Below are 19,741 nucleotides of genomic sequence, written 5' to 3' on the forward strand. Positions count from 1 at the left end.
CACAGACTGGGAGGGTCCTTACAAGTACCTGTTTCTACAAAGCTTAGGCAGGACAGGAAAGACAGGGCATGCCGAATCCCTCTTTCAGACTCAGCTCCTACTTCCTCCATCTCTGTTCCTTTGAGGCCTTTACCTGAGGCACAGAGCTGATTTTTTTATGGCTGCTCACATGCCTGCACCTAAAAATCCCCAAGCCCTACAGTCATTATTTTTAATTCTGGAGGCTTTTAAAAGTCATCTCATCCTCAAAGATTTCTTGGTACACAACACAAGCCAACATGGAAAGCCTCACGATGTTGCCTTGAACAGGTGCCTGGGGACTTGAATAAGGCTTCAAAGAACAAAAATAAAATGGCATTGCCACAGGAATGTAAGCACCTGAGGAAACTAGAACAACTTCTCCCAAACCTAGCTAATGATCCCTGTTAAGGATGCTGATTTGCCCCGTGTTTTATGCTGGACGGTGCAAAACAAACCATGTGCACAAAAGCACTAATTGCTTCGTTTATTCTTCCATTTTGCCAGGGGACCAGCAGAGCTCACTCAGCCTCAGAATGGAAAATTACATGTTGGAGAGAAAACAGCCACACCAAAGGAATGACAATGCAATTTGAGTTCTGCTTGTTCACATATTTTATTTATCCAGTGAAGGAAAGGAAGAAAAAAAAAAAAAGACAGACTTTGAAGGTGGCACAGATTCTGAGAGGATACCAAGGTCACGTGTTCCATTTCCCTCAGGCTAGTTTAAATCCACAGATGAAAGAAAAGTGTAAAGGGACGAGGTGAACATTTTACTGGAGAAGAAAATGTCTTCTTTGAGAAAGAAAACCCTCTTTAAGGTTAATATCTACTCAGGGGTTTCTTACTGGAGGATGGCTTAGTTTTGTTTTTATAAAAATATGACTGCATTGTTTAAACTGCTGGAGTTGGATATTTAGAAGTAGGTGGCATGGAGGCTGCTGATTTGGTGACTTTCTGGGAGTCCAGGTCTGGAAGAATCCCACTGTGGTGAGAGCCACAAGAATGCTGTAAACATCCTTGGTCACGGACACACAATGACGCACGGCAAAAACGGAATCTCAGACGTCACAGACCAGGATGCCTGTTCTACAGGTGGGGAAACTGAGGCCTGGGAGGTTAAGTGCTTTCCCCAAGATCACACAGCTAGTTAGTAATAGAAACTCAGATTTCTTGGCTTCTAATTCAGTGCTTTCGTACACTGCATAAATAGATTCTCCTAATATTAATTTCCTTCCCAAGATTCTAAAGTTGGCAATTTGAGCTCTTTAAGTGGGAAAAAACTAGAGAAAACAAAAAAAGACTTATGGAGAATTCTGATACGTTTGTGTCTGATTTCAAGAACCTCACGTTAAGTTAGAGTTAAAAGACCAAAGTTTGGGTCAAAATCAGGGAACTAGATTTTTCTGTGAACACACGACAATATCTTACATGTAGTGAGACAAGGAATGGAAGGCAGCACCACACAGGAAAGATTAGAAAAACCAATAGTAGAAAGTAAAACGGACCATGTCAGCCATTGGTAGGCTGGTCTAAACTGTTCAGCGCTTTCCAAGAACACGGAAAATGACACAAAGTCACACTATATAAGAGGGGAGTTCCAGAGAGCTCCTGGTAGGCACCCAGCAGCACCTCTTTAAGCAGCTGGGTGCATGTGCCCAGGCTGACCCATGGCATCAATGGTCCCCAGGGCCACTGAATGGAATGAGTGTGAGCTCACCCACCACACTGCCCACAGCCCGGCACAGCCCTGGGGCAGGTCAATGCCAGACCCTTATCATTTCCCAAACTGGCCTGCTCCCTGGTAACACTGGGCATAAATTACAGAGGGGAGGACTGGGCTGGAAAACGTTTCAGGTTGCCGCTATGGGCTGGACATTTTGAACCCTGGACAAAGTGACTGGTATCTTTGTTTCTCCTGGGCCTGGAGCTCTTGTAATGGGCTGGGTGTGGGCCTTGATGTCTGCGATTCGCTCTTTAAACTTTTGCTGAAGGAATTTCTCTTCTTTGGAGTAGCTTTTTGCAAACACCGACATCAGCAGGCACCATGCCATGGATGTGCCCCCGATGCAGAAGAGCACGGCGCCCGCCAGCTTGCACATGTCAAGGGCTCCATTAAACTGGACAGCGTGCGTGTCCACCATCACAAAATTGGCCTCACCAAAGGCTTCGATTTTGGGGGGCACAAGAAAGCCCACTGCCAGGACAGTCAATCCGAGAATCACGAAGACTATGCCCGAGATGAGTCCAACCTAGCGAAAGACACAATGACATAAGACAGAGTAAACCTGGTACTTCAGGTCTCCAGGGCAGGACTGGCCTTGTTTTCTGAGAGAAGAGACTTTCCCCAGTCACCTAATTTGTATGAGAAGGCTGCATAATTTTGTAGTTAAAAAAGAAGGTGAAGGAGGACTTTTCTGATTTTGATGCCAGCCAGGAACTGCAGCACTGCCTTGATATTTTCCTTTGAGCTTCCTGTTTGTTCAATGGTTTGCAGTCAACAGAGCCCCTTTGGCTTATGTTGTCTTGTTTGGTCTTGAGCAAGAAAAAAGCAGCCCAGATACCCAGGAGCTGGCCTTACTCTATCCACTAGGCTTTGATGTTCTTAGAAGCTGGCCTGGGGCCCCCATTGATACCATGTTGTTTTGTGGGCACAGTCAATCTTGCAGAACCTTAACATCAGATAAGCTCATTCTGCACCCATGATGAAATGTGACAAACCAAGGCCACTTCATAATTTTGTCTAAGCGCAGACAAAAACAAGGTCATTGTGCAAACCACAAGATTCTGCGCACCTCCCACCCCACCCAATATAAATGACTGCTGCTTCTTTACAGTTAAAGTCTTAGTCTCACTCTAGTCCACCCTCTCTATAGATAAGATTTATTAAGATACCCAATCATAGGATTATTCCTGATAATCCAGAGTGAACTCTGGCTCCTGTAGACTTCCCAAATCCCTGCAACCCCAAGTCACCCAACTAAAGCCCACATCCTATAATACATCCTTTCTTACACTGTCTTACTGAAATGCCCAGGAGCCCCTATGGTGTCATTCTGTCTCACTGTGATGAGTAATATACTCATCTTGTTCAACATAGAGGTGATTTCGGCAGGTGGCCATCGACAGTCTGTGTAACTACTCACCCCTTCCCCGAGCAAGTGAAGAGGGAACCATCATTACCAGTTTATAGGCAAGGAAATGTAGCCTCGTGGAGGGTAGGTCACTGCCCCAAGGATAGACAGCTGGCAAGTAGCAGAGGATGGGCCAGAAGCCACAGATCTGACCTCCAGGCCAGTGTTCTTTCTCTTCTAACATGTAGCTGTTTGGGCTTTACTTGTGCAGATGTTGAGAAATGTTAAGAGCAGCAGGTGGAGATGAAACTGCATTAGCTCAAGTTCTAATAAAATGTAAGCCACTGGAAATGGAATGTAATACACCATTTGGCAGTTTAAGCTCAGGGGTTTGGAATTAGCAGACTGAGGCTTGGATTCTAGCACTGCCAACTAGTACTTGAATCATAGAAGGAAAGTTACCTAAATACTCTCGTTAATTTTCCCATTTATAAAATGATAAATGATAATAGTACCTACCTCATAAAGCTGTGAGGACAAAACGAGACCATGCATGAGGGCACTCAGCCGTGCCTGCCTAAGTCATATGTTGTAATAAGTAGATATTATTATTTGGAAATGTGCCTCTTGTAAAATTATGCTGCATTGGCAAGAGCATTGCAGCAGTCACTCAGTACTTGGAATAAAGAACAGCTAATACAGCTTATTTTTTAAACACATTTTTCATTTCCTCCTGTTCCTAATTGCTTTTAGTTAAAATAACAAGGTTGGAAAAATAACAAAATGTATAACACCATTTAATCTTGAACATCTAAAGTATATTTATCTATTTATTTTCTATGTTTCAGGGTAATACACTTTATTAGATACTCCTTTAGTAGAAGGTTTGGATAATAGAAAACATTCGCAAATCCATCACTCTAACAAAGGGGGGAAGAGAGCTGGTATTACTGAGCATCGATTATGACCTAGGCACTGTGCTTTTCACTTAATCCTCACCAGCATCTTATGAGATGTAGATATTTTTATCCCCATGTCACCTATAAGGAACTGAGGTTTATTGGATTGAAGAAACATAGTTCAAAGTCCACTCTTTAAGCACGTGGTCTCTAAGCCAGGTCTGCATGACTTGTAAGCCCCACTCCCCACTTTCATTCTCCCATGATACTTCACCAATTATTATTTTGTACATTACCTCTATAATTTTAAAAAAATTACAATAAAGTTTTAGTCACCATATATGAACAAATTTCCATTATGTAATAGTGTAAAGAAACTGAGAAACCAACAGAAAGAGTCAGTATAATGTCTTCTGAAAAAAAAAAAAGAAACTATTGTACATAAGATGTAAGTACTGCAGAAAAAATTGGGTTGTAAAATATCACACTTTGGATGGCTTTCTACATTTTTTGAAGAATGGTGTCAAATAAATTCACCTTCAAAGACTAACTGTTATTTATAATATTTAAAAGATGACTCATGTTGGAATATTCTGAATGCACAAACTAAATTAACTTAAATATCCATGGTGACATGCTTCATATGTCACTAAATTCCCTCCCTCCTCAAGAATAGGTACAGATTCTCAAAAATTGAGGGCAGCAAAAATGTATCCATCTTCGTTTCTAAGGTTCTTAAGAGCAAGGGAGGCCAGGGTGCTCCATCTTCTATTTCTGTCTTTCCGCAGCAGTCAGTCCAGCCTGTGTCCAATATATATTCCTGACTGACTAACTTAAACCACCAGACTGCTGAATCCGGAGCCAGGTGATTGATTCTCAGAGCAGTCTGTTCCTCACTTGAGCAGTGCTTTATAGATTAAAATCCACTCTTGGAATATCACTCAGAAGCTAAAAGGCAAACCCTGCCTTGCAGATGGCAGAACTCCTGCTCATTTCAAGAACTGGAAAGTGGCTGGCCTCCCCAAGCCTTCTCCCTTTTCCCTGTTCAATCAGAGGATCAGAGAGAGGCCTGCCATCTGTGGAGGGGAGCATGACGTAATGAATAGTATGTAATGCCCAGGATTCTGAGGGTGCCATCAATGCAAGTCTAATGAGGATCTCCAAAAGATGTGCCCAGAGAGGGACTCCAAACCTGTTCAAACATGTCAGGGAGAGTGTGGGATGGTAGGTATGAAGGGAAAATGCTGGGAATGCTTCCCTGAGTGTAGTAGTGGTGAGGAGGGATGCTGGGATATATCAGCTTAATCCTGGTACCATCTTGGAGTACTGAATGGAAAAAAATTTTGGGAGTGATGCCATATGTTATCATAAACTTTGTCTCTGGACACAGCTCTAAGTTGAAGTGGTCCCAGGTCTAAGAGAAAAGGGGTTCTATTAAATAGAGTTTAAGAAATGCAACACAGAGGTTTTTTTTAAAGGTTCTAAGAGCAAACCAGCTCTGTTTGGAGCCATGCAAAGATTTGCAATGCTGCTGGGTGAAGGGCTTCCCAGAGTAGCCTGGTGGTGTGGGATGTTAGATCAACACCAATAGGGAGAGAGAAGGGCCTCTCCAGGTGATGAAAAGCACTTTAAAGACAGCAGCAAGAGCAGTTTTTGTGCTGTGACTTCTGATGACTCTCTTGACTGTGCAAAGGATGGGTGGAAACCCAGTCCCTGCTGTTGGAAAGGAGGATTGGACATGGGGGAGAGCTTGGATTCCAGAAATTCTGCTGCTGGGGGCCACAAGCGAGAAGCTGCTGTTGTTTTGACCAGCATCCCCTTCGTGGTCTGTCTGTGAGCTGATGAGATCTGAAAATGCAGTTCAGTCCAATAAGTGGAGTGGAGCTGGCAGCAGGAGCGACGCAGCTGTTCTGGTGGAGAGGAGGCGGCAAGGACTGGTGGAAGCCAGAACCAGCATGGTGGGGAAGAGCGGCTGGGGGGCTTGCTAGATGGAGCTAAGTGGGGAAGAAGCCTTCTGGGTTAGCGGTGACATCCAGAAGAAGCGCAGCAAGAGTGAAGACTGGCTCTCCTCCTCCTCCATCAGCCCTGGGGGCTGCTGCCCACCGCTCCTTAGTAGGACCTGAGCTCGGAGTGCTGTCACCTGCCAGAGCGATGGCAGATTCTAACTCATCTGTCCTGACCTTGCCTGACCTGCTTGTAGGGAAACTGAGCTTTGCAAAGAAATGACCAGTGCTGGGCTGGGCTCAGGTCCTACCACATATGCATCCCCTGGTGCAGTCTCCACAGCCCTCCTTCACCTGGGTAGCAGGATCGCGCATTGGCTCCGCTGCCTTACAGAGGCTCTGTCCCTCCAGCCTGTCAGCACATTCAGTCGCTTCCATCTTCAAAACCTATTCTAGAGCCCTGTGTCCCTCACTAGCTACTGCTTGAACTCATTCCTACCCTTGGTAGCCAAGCCTAGTCCTCCACCATTTCACTGAAACCCCACTCTCTGAGGTCACTGATGACCTAATTGTCAAATCCAATTTTTCTTTTCCACATTTGCATATTCTGAAGTCACTGACTTTAAGTACTGAGGCTTTCTTAAAGCCCTCCCCAGTGGCTGTCCCTGCCACAACTCTCTCTGCTGCTGTCTTTAGCAACTGACTCTTAACCTGCGTGGCCAGACACTTTTCAATGACTGGTATCCCCCAGGGTTCCGGCCCTGACATCTCTTACTCAATGTGTTCTCCCTATGGTTTAGTTTGTGGCTGCAGTTTCAGCTCCCACCTATATACCAGTGACTTCCAAATGTTCAGCTCCAGCCTAGATTTCTCTTCTGGGCTGTAGCCCCACATTCATGACAGCCAATGGGAGGAGCTACACAAAAATGTCCCAAAGGCTCTGCAAAACCCAAATATTCAAGATGGTGTTCCTTTCTTTCCTTCCCAGTTTTTCCGCATTCCTGCCACCTGCCCATTCACTGAGTCCTTCCTCACATCCGTAGTCAATGGATAATTAAATCTTGTTGATTCTGTCTCATAGAATTCTCTTGACTCTTGTCTCTCCATCACTATAGCTACTCGAATGGTAACAGCATTATTACCTCTTGCCCAGATTATTGCAACAGCATTCTGATGGTCTCCATGGCTAGTCTCGTCCTTCGTCCATTTTTCAAGGGCCATTTGAGAAATTAAAAATAAAAATAATACCACATGGTTTCTCCTCCTAAGGGACTTCCTTATTCATTTCTAGAATAAAACCATCTCCTTAATATCTAGCAAGACTTGGAGAGAAATCCAAGATGTAAGTTTAAACTCTGACTTAGATTAAGGGGGAAACTGGAGAGATTGGGACAGGTAGGAGGAGGGTCTTGAGAGAAAAGAGAGGTACCAGCATCATTTTCACTTTTAGTAAGTCTGTGGAGGAGGCGGTCTTGCCTTGTACCTGCCCATTGCTATTTAACAAACACCCTTTGGGAGATTTCTAATATTGGTTGAGGGAAAGGTGAGGAGAATAACCCTGGGGTGAGGAAAGAATGATTGGGGTAAGAAGTCTGCTCCCATTAGTTCATACCTGCAGTACTTCAGCTATCTGCTGCACAATCAAGTAGCAACAGTCAAGGTCAAGTGCAAGGATGAGAAAGAAAAACACCACCACAGCCTGTTAGGTCCTTGGGCAGAGGCAGTGGGTGGCAGGGGGTAGGTGGGACCATGTCACATAGATTTTTGCAGATGGCAGCAGTTGCAGGTAAATTAGCAGTGGCGGAGGCCACCATGCAGTAATCCAGAAGCTGTGAGGCACAGAGAATGTGTATAATACTGTGTGTGTGTGTGTGTGTGTGTGTGTGTGTGTGTGTGTGTGTGTGTGCTGGGGCTGTTTACACCTGATTGTGAGACAACCTTCCCAAGAAAGCCTAGCTTTATTATCTTACCTTCTCCCTGTACTCAATCAAGCAGGAAGGGTCTGGAGAAATTTCTACTTCACAGCCTTGCTGAGTCTCTGTGATCTGGCTCTTGCATACATTACCGTGTTCATCTCTTGGCCTTTGTCCTCCACGCCTGACTCTTACCCCAGCCACAGTGAACTGTTGGCATCTCCTGAGCGTGCCATCTTCTCTCATGACACAGCTTCTGCGATGCTCTTCTTTCTACAGTGCTTTTCTGTTCCTGTGAACTCTTCTGTGGAGTCACTTCCTCCCCAGGCTGCATCAGGTCTGTCCAGTAAGTACTGCAACAACTGGCACGGTGGATTGTAACAATCTCTGTACACATCTACCTTCCTTATTTGACTGTGAACTCCATCAGGTGAAGAACAGTGTTGTGTTCACAGCTGAATCCCGGAGCCCACCACACAGGCTTGTGCGCAGTGGACATATAAACGTGTAGAAAGAACAGCATTGTGAGGGCGAGGTTACATCGGTCCATGTGGTAGAGCAAAGTTTCTAGCTCAGGCCCATTTGATTCCAATCCCTGTTCTCATTAAGCCCCTCCTTGCTGCCCACTGCTAAGGAGCTGGCCCGGCGGCAGAGTCCTCCTGAGGCTCTGTGAGCGTGGCCCCCAGTGAGAGACCCACGTGGCCTCAGCAATGCTGTAGTGGAAGAGAGGGAAGGGGGAGCCCACATCTTGAACCACTTACAAGATGCAGATTGAAATGAAAGAAAAAACATAAGAAAGTATCATAATAGAAACACGTGCATAATCAGTGCTTTTCTGTGTGTTGATTCAAAGCACTTCATACGCTCGCTGGCATGAGTTCCCTTATATTCCCTAGGAGGAAACCCAAGAATGGTTGGTTTATTCCCTTGGTAGAGGTGAGGTCTCTAAGACAGTGAATTCTTTGGTTTTTCAGGTTGATTGTAGGCTTCTGAGTGCCCAGTCTAGTGTTTTATGGTTAGGATGTGAGTCTAAGATTTGGATTTTGCTGGAATATAATCTCTATGAAGCCATGGACTTTTGCCTGGTTTTATTCTCTGAAGTAGGTCCAGCACAACAGGGAACAAATACTTTTGGATCTAGTTTGCGTAAAACGGAAGAGAGGAAATACTGAAATCTGAATTCTAGGTTTGGTAATTTACTGAGATTTCTTTATTGTAAATCCATACCCATGTATTATTTGATGGATTTATAGCTTCACAACTCATATCACCACTAGTGCTTTGGAACCACTAGCATTTGCAATATTCTGTATGTCAGTGGCATTTTAGGCTCTTGGCACAGTAGACCTGTGAGGCAAATATTTGTTTTTTTTGACATATAGAGAAGCAACCACCCACTTACCTGGGTAAATACAAGATATGCCAAGCTTGGCTATGTATTTCATTGGTCCAGGCCAGTACGGAGTCATCAGAGGTGACACTTATACAGAATAAGAAGGCTGACTTGACCAATTCTAATACAGAGTGCCTGACACTAGTAAAATTTTGAATCAACACAGGTCTTGGGTAATCCATAGTAACAACTATATTACCAATATTTAATTTATTAACTGCATTTCCAGTTTTATTTCTATTTCAGAACTCAGTGTTCCATATGACATCTGGTACTAGAAGCTAATATATTAAGTGCTTATTGAGTGCCTACCAGACATTGTTCTAAGCTCTTTGCATCTATTATCTTATTTAATTCTCACAACTTAATGTGGTAGGTACTCTTAAGTATCACCGTTAGAGGCTCATTTAAGGTCAATTAAATTGCCCAAAGTTACAGAGCTGAGATTTGAACCCATGTAATCTGAGGACAGAGTCCGTGCTCATAATCATCACTATGTTACATTGCCTCTTGTTAAACTCTATTGCCAGTACATTGTAAATTTATGTCAGTATCAATGTCAAAGTTTCTGGGATCTTTTGGGAGAAAGTTGGGGATGATCAGAAACCTCCAGAACACAGAATATTAGACCTGGAGGGAATCCGAGGCATCATCTAAAGCTGTGCCTTCTCAGTAGCCCTTCCTACATCCTTGTCCTTTTCTTGATTTCTAAATGTTGGAACATCCGATGCCCTCTTCTCTCTTATGTCTATACTCTCTTCCTAGGTGATCTCATCTAGTCTGGTACCTTATATACTCTGTATATATCAGCGACTCCCAATTCATGAGCTGAAGATTGGTATATTTAAATTGCTACTAGAGATCTCCACTTGCCTGTTTAATAGGCACCTCCAATGCAGCAATGCCAAAATCAAACTCGTGACTCCCCACCCATCCCACTACTCTCCTGGTGTTCTCCATCCCAGTGAATTATAACATCATCCACTAAAGAGCTCAGGCTGCAAGTCTCTAAGTCATGCTTGACTCTTCTTTCTTTCGTTTCTAATTTGCCAACATGTCCTGACAGCTTGGCCTTCAAACTCTATGCTAAATCTGACTACTTCTCACCATCTCCATTACCACCACCGAAATCTAAGCCACCATTATTCTTGCCTGGATACTTTAACAGCCTCTTAAATAATCTAGCTGCTTCTGTCCTTGCCTTCCTATAATTTATTTTCCATGCTGTAGCCAGAATGATCTTGTTAAAATACTGGTCAGGTCATGTCACTCATCTGCTTGAAAATGTTCAGGTGGCTTCCCATGGATCTCAAGGTAAAAGCCAAAGTCCTCACTGTCACCTACAAGCCTCCACACAAATCATCTGTGTCCTGTTATTTTTCTGAATCCATCACCTGTTCTTTCCCCTCTCTCATTCCTCTCCAGATCGGATCTCTTGCTATTTTTCAAATACACCAGTGTTCCCATTTCAGAGCTTTTGGACTTGCTATTTTCCCAGCCTACAATGACCTTCAGCCAGGTAATTTTATGGTTTACTCCCTGGTATTTGCTCAAAGGTCATCTCCTTGAAAGGCTTTCTGTGATCAGCATAACTAAGTAACAGTTCTCCATCCTTCCCTATCCTCTTATTCTGATTTATTTCTCTTCATAGCACTTGCCACTACCATTCTGTTGTGTGGTTTATTTGTTTATGGTCTGTTTCCCACAATAGATTGTAAGTTCCTTGAGGGCAGGGACTTTTTCTTCTCCCATTTACCACTTTAATTTCGGGTACTTTGCAGCTTCTTGGCACAGAGTAGGTGCTCACTGATTACATGCTGAATGACTGAACTTCTTGTCTAGTGAAGCTCCTTCCATTTGAGGAAGCTGAAGCTCATAAAGCCTCATGACCACATACCCAGGAGAGGCAGAGCCGGCAGATTGACCACTGTATTATGTCTCAGTATTAACTCTTTAGTATCCAACTATTTCTTTTAATAATTATTGTAATTTGTCAAATGATACTTACCAAACCTTAAGGGAGGCTTAAAGCATGTTTTGCCTTTGGATGGCTGTCATAGTTGGTGAATTCAGTGGCACATTAATAATAGCAAAAATAATAATTAACGATGGCAATTATATCTATTTATGTTTAACCTGCAAATCAACAATTGTTCTGTGTGTAGAGGCTTTCTTCAGCCCAAGGGTTATAGTCTCCTTTCCTAAGGAAGAAAACTGCACTTAGTGTCACTGAGAGGGATGCACACACAGAGTCCCAGACTTTTCAGTTCTCTACAGCTGAATTATTTCCCATATCAAATGACTTCTCCACTTCCTGAGTTAAACACATGCTCTTTACTTACCTTCCAGAATACTGAGCTCCACCTGTTAGGTGATCTCTGGATCTGGAAATCATCCTCATACTCCCAGATCGAGGTGGTACAGTCCTCATAAAACTGGTGCAGGTAGGACCGGACTCCATAGCGCTGGTACCCGCCCTCGGTAGCAGCCTGTGCCTGCTTGGACCCACAAACGTTGCTGCAGGAACTCATCCTTCCCAGCTGGAATGACAGCACCCACAGGCATCAACCACATGAGCTCTGGCCTCAGGATCAAAAGGCAAATTAAAGGTAAGAACCAGGCTGAATAATGTCAGCCTGTTTGAACAGTGCTCTTTTCTGGCAAGAAAAGACATGTTTAAAGACCTGCCTTTTTTACCCAAGCTGCTCTTCTCTACTGAATGCAAAATTATCCCAAACATTCAATGACTAGAACTGGTTCTCCATAAATAAAGCGAGACATAACAGCACAGCTCACTTAGATGATGCAAAAATTTAAGCAGGACGCACATGAGAAATGGCAACAAAGAAGCTGTGATTTTCAGTGTCTTGACAAGAAATCTTTAATCTCTTAGAATCCAGTAGTCTTTACACTTCCACATTAAAGGATTAGGAAGGCACTCTCACATGCTACAGATGGAATTTGTCCTGGACTGTCCTGTTCAATGCTTAACCATGTTCCCTTGTGGAAACTCCATGGTGTTATGTAGCTATTTGAAGTTTTGCCTTCGGATCTCATGTATCTTGCTCTAACAATTGTCAAGTTGTACAGAAGCTTTATTAAAAAGTTGCTGAGCAACTTACGCTTCATGCTTTATCACAAATGGCTTGGCCAATAATTGATACCTCACCAACTCTAACTCCAGATATTTCAGGCATTATTTGTGGATACATCTGTCCACGTGGGATGCTAGAGCATAATGTAGAGGGTAGACCTACCTTTTACTATTTTCCATTAAGTATCTACTATAAATAAAAATTGTAGAGACTTGTTTAATGAAACTAAGCTCTGGGTGGGTTGTTTTGGACTCTGCCTTCTTCAGATGGAAATTTCAACTTGATCTGATCTAATTTGACCTTAGAGAGAGGCATATGGTTAATAATTCATGGTAAAAAAAATAAGGAATTACTGAAGGACAGAAATTTTGGTGAGTAAGAGAATTCTCAGTTATTCTGTTTCTTCTTTGGTTTTCTGATCTCCATATAAGCAGATAAACAGGTAGCTAGGAATGTGAAATACTTTTTTAGATTGTTCAGTTATCCTCTAGATGGTTTTCCCTGTGTGGACATAGTTTTAAACTCTAGACAGTTTTCCCTGTCTCAACATGACAAAGCAAGGAACAATATAGAAGGAGAATAATTTTCCCACTGACCCAGGTTCTCAGGACCTGTGCTATAATCCAGGCAATAAGAAGACATATTAAATGTTTCCAATTACTTGCCAGGAAACCAAGTAGTAATGTTTACCTACAAGAAAAACTTAATCTAAAATTCTAGCAGGTGTTCCTGTGTGGCCACTTAGTTTGGTTGTATAGAATCATGGGGCTAAAGTCAAAGTTGAACCCAGGGACTCACTGTCCCATAGCCACAAAGTGAACCCTTAAGAATATCTTGTAAATGTGTGCCCTCAGCCACAAGTGGGTTTTGGTTAGAACATGTGGTCAAATTCAGGAAAATATGGCCCTGACCTCAGAAAAATGATGCAAACTGGTATAACTGATGGTGACTGATAACCTCATCTTTTAAAGTGTTGGTCAGTGTTACATTTAGTGCCTACCTCCTAGTGACTTCTTCCTGTCTTAGGTCCAGCTACCATCTGAAGAAATCACCCAGGAGGAGAGATCAGGGAAGGAAATTTTTTTTTTTGCTTTTTGCTTTTTAACATTTTAGAAGGATATTATTTCATAAAAAAATCAAGATTTCAGAAGGAACTTTGCCTGATTAGAGCCACAATGTCTGATGGACCAAATTCTTTTGTTAACCTAGTTTTCATATTTTAAATGCTAGGATGATCTCTTCAGTACTTTTTATTTAATGCTTACACAATATAGATGATTAATAAGGGCCCATTACTAGTGATATCCAAGTAGAATAATTTTAAAGGCACTTTCTTTTAAGACATTCTAATAAACTTTCAGTCAAGGGGAAATGGGATTAGTATTACTAAGTTTGCTTTGTCACTGAAGAAACTAAGGCATAGAAAAATCATCTGCTAACGGTTATATCATGAGTCAGGGGGCAGCTGAAAGATGACAATACAGTAAACAGGAGTATAGATTGAATCATATATTTGCATAATCAGAACCAGCTCATACAAATATATACGTTCAGGTTTTCAATAAAGCATTGGAGACTTTAACATGAAAAAAGGACAAAAATAGATATGATAGGAATGAAAACAATCCCTCATAGCAACAGTAAGAGTTATCTTCCTTAGATGCTAAAATCACTCTTTCTCAGGATTTAGCTTTGGTGCCGAGCAGAACCTTGTGACATATTGTAGTCATTCCCTGCACTGCTTGTTTCCAGCACACTAGGTTAAATGTTTCTGCTTTATACGATGAGACTCAGTAGTCCAACTTGGTTAAACACAATATAGGTAAAATCATAAAAGAGATAGAAAATGTCATAAAACAAATGCTTTTGAGCCTGAGTGATAGATGGCTCTACTCTTAAGTCAGAGTGGATTTTTAGTGATGTTAGATACATTCCAGAAGAGAAATCCCAACAAGTCTTATTCTCTCCTCCAGGCACACAAAGTACAAGAACACGAACTGCGCTGTGATAACCACACAGAGCAGAGAATGGGCTCTAATGCTAGTTCTTGATCTGCAGCTTACTGGTTTTGACATCTCAGGTAAGCTCAGTAACCTCTCTGGGCTATGGTTGCATCATCCTTAAAATAAGATGGCTGGACCAGATAACCTCTAATTCCTTCTAGACATAGATTTTTCAAGAGTCTTTGGCCATGAATTTACAGAATGAGTTGATTATTTTTGTTCGATAAACAACTGGGTTTAGGGATTTCCCATCTCCTCCCATGCTCTCAATGATTGATTGTCAGATTGCTTTATTATAGTGTGCATGAAGCTTCAGTTTAAGAGTACATAAGCTACTAGTTAGGTTAGTTACTTGGTATTCAGTAGACTGAATGGTTGTGTATTGTTTATTTGTTCAATAAGTTATTTCAGTATAGTGTATGTTGCCTAAAATAGTAGTCCCTCGGGGGGTTCTTAGAGGTTTCATACATCTTTCCAAACACATAATTTGTTGGAATTCACTGTTAGAGGAGACAGATCACTTGGTAGAACATGTATTTTAAAATACAACATTTTAGAGTAGAAATTTTGCACTTGCAAAATCTCAACAGAGAGTTACATTCCTCATAGGTAACTTTTTGTCCCAATATAGAAAATGTTACAGTTATTTGGAATCTACTTGGTTGATTGACACCTCCAGTATCATAAAGAGGATACATGAGGTCATTTCATAAAGCCACTTTAAAAGCTGGGTGATGAGTATATGATAAATTAGGGTTGAGAAGAAAGGGAAGGTATGTGCAAAGGTGTTTCAGCTTGCCTCAGCATTTATTTAATGAGTAAGGTTTCATGAGAATTGTGGTGTTTGTGTTTCAATAGGTGTAATAGTGGCAGCAAAAACAGTAATGTTAAACCTATGGCTGCTGTTAGTGATGGATCCCGAAGGGGCTCCTTTCTTTTTTTTTTTTTTTTTTAAGTATGCGGGCCTCTCACCGTTGTGGCCTCTCCCGTTGCGGAGCACAGGCTCCAGACGCTCAGGCTCAGCGGCCATGGCTCACGGGCCCAGCCGCTCCGCGGCACGTGGGATCTTCCCAGACCGGGGCACGAACCTTTGTCCCCCTGCATCGGCAGGCAGACTCCCAACCACTGCGCCACCAGGGAAGCCGGGGCTCCTTTCTTGAGAGAAAGACTTAACATCTTAGGAAGTACATGCATAGGGGGAGGTGAGTGAAAATATTCTCCAGTATTGTATTTAAATGAGTCCTTGTGAGTTTTCATTTTATAAACACTCTGGTGGAGCCTGTTGCATCTTCACTGCCAGCGTGGCCGTCATGATGGGGCACAAGCAGCATAAGTGTCTGGTTACTTGGCCATCTATGAGGGGATTGTTTTCATTTTTCCTGAAGGACCTACGGGTGCTGGTAAGTGAGGATCCATCCATGGTTTTCTTCTTTTTATCATCTGTTTATGGTGTCTCTCTCAACCGCATGCACAGTTATACACTAAATGGATAGTCAATCCCCCAGACTCTTCTGAGAGGCTTTCTACAATGAGCATAATAAATATCAGCCCTCTATCACTCTCTATCCCCTTGTCTAGATTTGTTGCCCTTCATAGAACTTGTTATTACCTGATCCTCTGTTATGTGGTTTATTTGATGGTCTGATAGACCTTGTACATGATAAACTGTACATTTCACCAGGGCAGGGACATTTTCTGTCCTGTTTACCACTTTGAAATTTCTTGGCACAGAGTTCCAGATGGGTTGGTGTGGATGACGGCCTGAGGGGTCCTTGATTTTTCATTCCTCCCTCCCTTTGGTGTTTTAAACCACTGGTTATATGCCAGATTGTGTGAGACGGTGCTTACCGAGATGAGTGGGGAACACGTTTTGCTCTCGGTTGAATCTTGGGTTAGAAGAAGAAACACTTCTGAAGCAGTAAGTGCAACAGAATGGGCACCAAAACGAGGTATTTGCAGCAGGAAGAAGTATAAATGCTGAGAATCCCTTGAATGATTCTTCAGCCAACAAACCCATGTGTGTGTTACCATGATCTATATGTGTACTACTACACTACAGTATCAGTTTGTTGGAAATTTGAATTTCAGTCTAATAGAAGCAGTTACTCTTTATTTTACTTGAAAAATGTTCATAGCCATGGAAATAGAAATAAGGCTTTATGCATTATGAAACCTTAAGAATACCAGAGATTTTACAGTATTTGTCTTCATGGTCTCCTTGAGAGAAGAGAGGCAGAAAACTGAGGCACAAAAAGGATGAGTGTTTTCCCATATGGCTCTACGTGTGAATAAGTTGTGAAGCCAGGCACAGGCCCTGTTCTATTTATTCGCTTTGAAAGATCACTCAAGTTTTCATACTGCTTTTCTCTCCCATAAAATCATTCTGAGATAATGAGAGTGAAGTTCCCATTAGAGACACTTTTCCACAGGGCCAGTGCTGCAAGGTATAGGCGCATAGCTGATTTAGACCATTTATCCAACACTACACCAAAAGGTCAATTCGCTTAAAAGAATCAGTTAGACTCAAGAGTGGATGCAGGAAGGCATGAAAGCCTGCTAACAGCTTTTTCATATTTAAATCAGGTATTCTGGAATTATATAAGCATAACCTTAAAACCTGAAAATGTATTTCTACCAATGAACCATTTCAGAGATATTTTATTGTCCTGGAATAGTGGGAGAGATTGTGGCTCTGCACTATGAGTTTTTATTTCCTCTAAGTCAGTGGCTATGCAGCCACTTTTATGATTTTTAAAAAAGGGGGTAATGATATGAAATTATCTTATTACTTTGCCCCTTTGAGATGTACTTTTAAGTAAGGTAAAATAAAGTCCAAACCTGCAAGGAGAAGAGAAAAAGAACCCATATTCTCTTTAAACCTCTTCTTTATCGATGTGCAGACCAGAAGGTGCTTATGAATTTACATGTGACAAGATTTGAGTCTTACCTTTGAAATCCTCCTCTTCCTCTTCTTGTTGTTTACTCTTTGACCTTTCCTTTTAATGGCTCATTCTTCAAACCTATTTAAGAACAAAAAATCTCTGCAGAATGTGATCCAGATAAAAGTCTAAACTTCATAAGTCATTTTTATAACTTGTAAAGAATCATTTAATATTGACAAAAACGTTGACAAAGGACTTCCTGTTCAAGAGCAGATAGTTTTCTCTTTTTTACAAAAGTATAAAATATTTTATAACTTTTTAATGGGCTCTTCTGAGAGTTTATAGTCAATGAGACAATATAAATGAAAGGGGCTATGTAAACTATAACACATTATACAAATATATTCTCATTTTGATATAATTCTATTCCATGTAGTCAGTAATACCAACTAGACTGACCAATTTGTGTTTTACAAATTGTAAAGAAAAAGATGACTTGCTTCCCTGATACTCCAGACTTGATCTCTTTGGTGCCTGTCCCATTATAGTGTAAAATAAATTAATCTTATAGCCATTGTATTTTCTGATCCATTTACATGCATTTTAGACTTACTAAGGCTCTTTGGATGATTTACTCATTAGGTTGATTTTTACTCCTATATCCATTTTCTTCCTATCACGATCATTTTACTTTCCATCTGCCTAAGAAAAGCAGGTGCCCATGTAAGATTTAATTAAAAAGCCATTGCCAGCTATAGAGCTATTGGTTTCCTACATTACTGTAGTCATGTGACATAAAATAACTGGGGCTATATTTTTCAAGAGGCATTAAGAATTCTTTCTGATGAACAGTTCCCCATCCATATGCAGGAGAATCTCAAAGGCTTGAGGTGTGTAAGCCTAGTTGAGCCCTGAAAAACTGTTTTCAGTATTTTCCAGGTTCAGTCTGTATGTACCATGGCCAAGCCAACCTTCTTCAAGACTCATTTATTTGTCCTGAAATTCTATTTTGTAGGTGGTATGTGAACAGATTTGGGCAAAGAAGCAAATTATATTAGGATTCTGGGTCTGGATAAGTAAAAGAAAACAAGTCTGTCTGTCTCTCATCTGTGCCTGTCTCTCATTAAATGTCCCTTCTTTTTATCTGTCGCCTTCCCCCTTTTCTTTGAGGGAATTCACTCCACACATGCCCTTCACCAAAGGCTGGCCTGGTCTGGAGCCAAAGGAGCTCTTCAAGGTGCTGAAAACATTTCTGCTACAGAGCCAGGAACCAATTAAGTAAACATAATCTGTTCAACTCCAGCTCTGTTTTCTTTGAGGTCATCAGCTTTGGTAGGACCCCCACCCAAGCCCCCTTTCTAACGACACAAAGAAGTAGGTGCTGAGATCATATCAAAAACTCAAACGTCTTTAGATACGGCAGAGGAGTGGGGGAAGGCAAGGAGGGGGTAAATTCAGCCTGGAAAAGAAATCAAATCAGCTTTTGCAAACTCCAAATACATACGTTTTTACTCTTATCTAATATTACAACTTTTCTTATCTCACAGGAAAGAAACTCCTGAGTTTTCCCTCTATACCTTCCAAATTCTTACATAACACAAACCACAAACCGCCAAAAGCATGGAGTTGGCTACTCCTAATTTGTACGTGTTCGTTGATTTTAATACGCATGGGTTTTGTAGAGATTTGTGTCCATATAATAAACGTGAACGAGTTAGGGGTGTGGTGTGTGTGTGTGTGTGTGTGTGTGTGTGTGTGTGTGTGTGTGTGAGAGAGAGAGAGAGAGAGAGAGAGAGAGAGAGAGAGAGAGAATATGAATATTTGTGCGTGTGGAGAGAGGAAGGAAAGAAAAAGGAGAAGCGGGAGAAGGACACATCGAGCCTAGAAAAACCTCACCCCTGGGCTCCGCAAGGCTTTACCTGCCCCCTGCGATCCCCTGACCCGTGGAGCAAATGCAGCCAGCTAGCCGCAGATCTCTCGCTGGGGTCCCATCGCCGCCACCGCCGCCGCCGCCGCCGCCGCCGCCGCCGCCGCCGCTCCAACCTAGCCGAGCTTAACCTGCGCGTGATTGACAGCTGGGCGTCCCGCGTGCCCGCGCATCCGAGGCCCGCGCAGCCGCCGCCGAAGGGGCCGGGTCGGCGCTGCGCGGACGTGAGGCGAGTGGGCGGGGCCCGGATTGGCCAGCCCCGCTTCCGGCGCCCCGAGTCTGGTGGTCCGCACGGGAGCGTGGCTGGCCTTCTGCGAGGCTGGTAACTTAGCGGAAGCTCCACGGGGACGGGCATCTTCTCTGCCTTATGCCTTGCCCAGTTTTCTTCTCCTGCCCAGTACAGTATCTGGCCGTAGCAGGCTCCATACACGTATTTTTTAGATGGATGGAGAAGGCAGACGGACCTGCTGTGTGTTTCTTCCATATCCCCCGCCCCAGCCCCCCATTTGTAAAGGCTTATCCGGACCCGGTTTTTTGTCCTTGACGAGACCGGAGGTGAGGAACTTCGCCTGGCAGAGCGGTGCCCAACTGAAA

The 19,741-nt window shown here is 42.6% G+C and overlaps 1 protein-coding gene across 1 annotated transcript; it reads right to left on the reverse strand.

The window, feature by feature from the left end:
• Nucleotides 1-615: 615 nt before the first annotated feature.
• On the reverse strand, nucleotides 616-19,382 carry NRSN1 (neurensin 1). The gene is made up of 4 exons (XM_059075594.2): nucleotides 19,140-19,382; nucleotides 17,286-17,358; nucleotides 11,583-11,780; nucleotides 616-2,270 (listed from the first exon to the last, which is right to left on the reverse strand). Exons 3-4 carry the CDS (start codon nucleotides 11,769-11,771, stop codon nucleotides 1,872-1,874), a joined length of 588 nt encoding a protein of 195 aa, XP_058931577.1. The 5' UTR covers nucleotides 11,772-11,780; nucleotides 17,286-17,358; nucleotides 19,140-19,382; the 3' UTR covers nucleotides 616-1,871.
• Between the last annotated feature and the right edge of the window lie 359 nt (nucleotides 19,383-19,741).

This window comes from Kogia breviceps, chromosome 10 (assembly GCF_026419965.1).
Source record: "Kogia breviceps isolate mKogBre1 chromosome 10, mKogBre1 haplotype 1, whole genome shotgun sequence".
NCBI classification, from domain to species: Eukaryota; Metazoa; Chordata; class Mammalia; order Artiodactyla; family Physeteridae; genus Kogia; species Kogia breviceps.

Excerpts from the sequence above, each read along its gene's own strand:
- NRSN1 (XM_059075594.2), bottom strand. The coding sequence starts at position 11,771 with ATGAGTTCCTGCAGCAACGTTTGTGGGTCCAAGCAGGCACAGGCTGCT. Across the intron at positions 2,271-11,582 it reads GGAGCTCAGTATTCTGGAAG|GTTGGACTCATCTCGGGCAT; the intron begins GTAAGTAAAGAG and ends GTCTTTCGCTAG.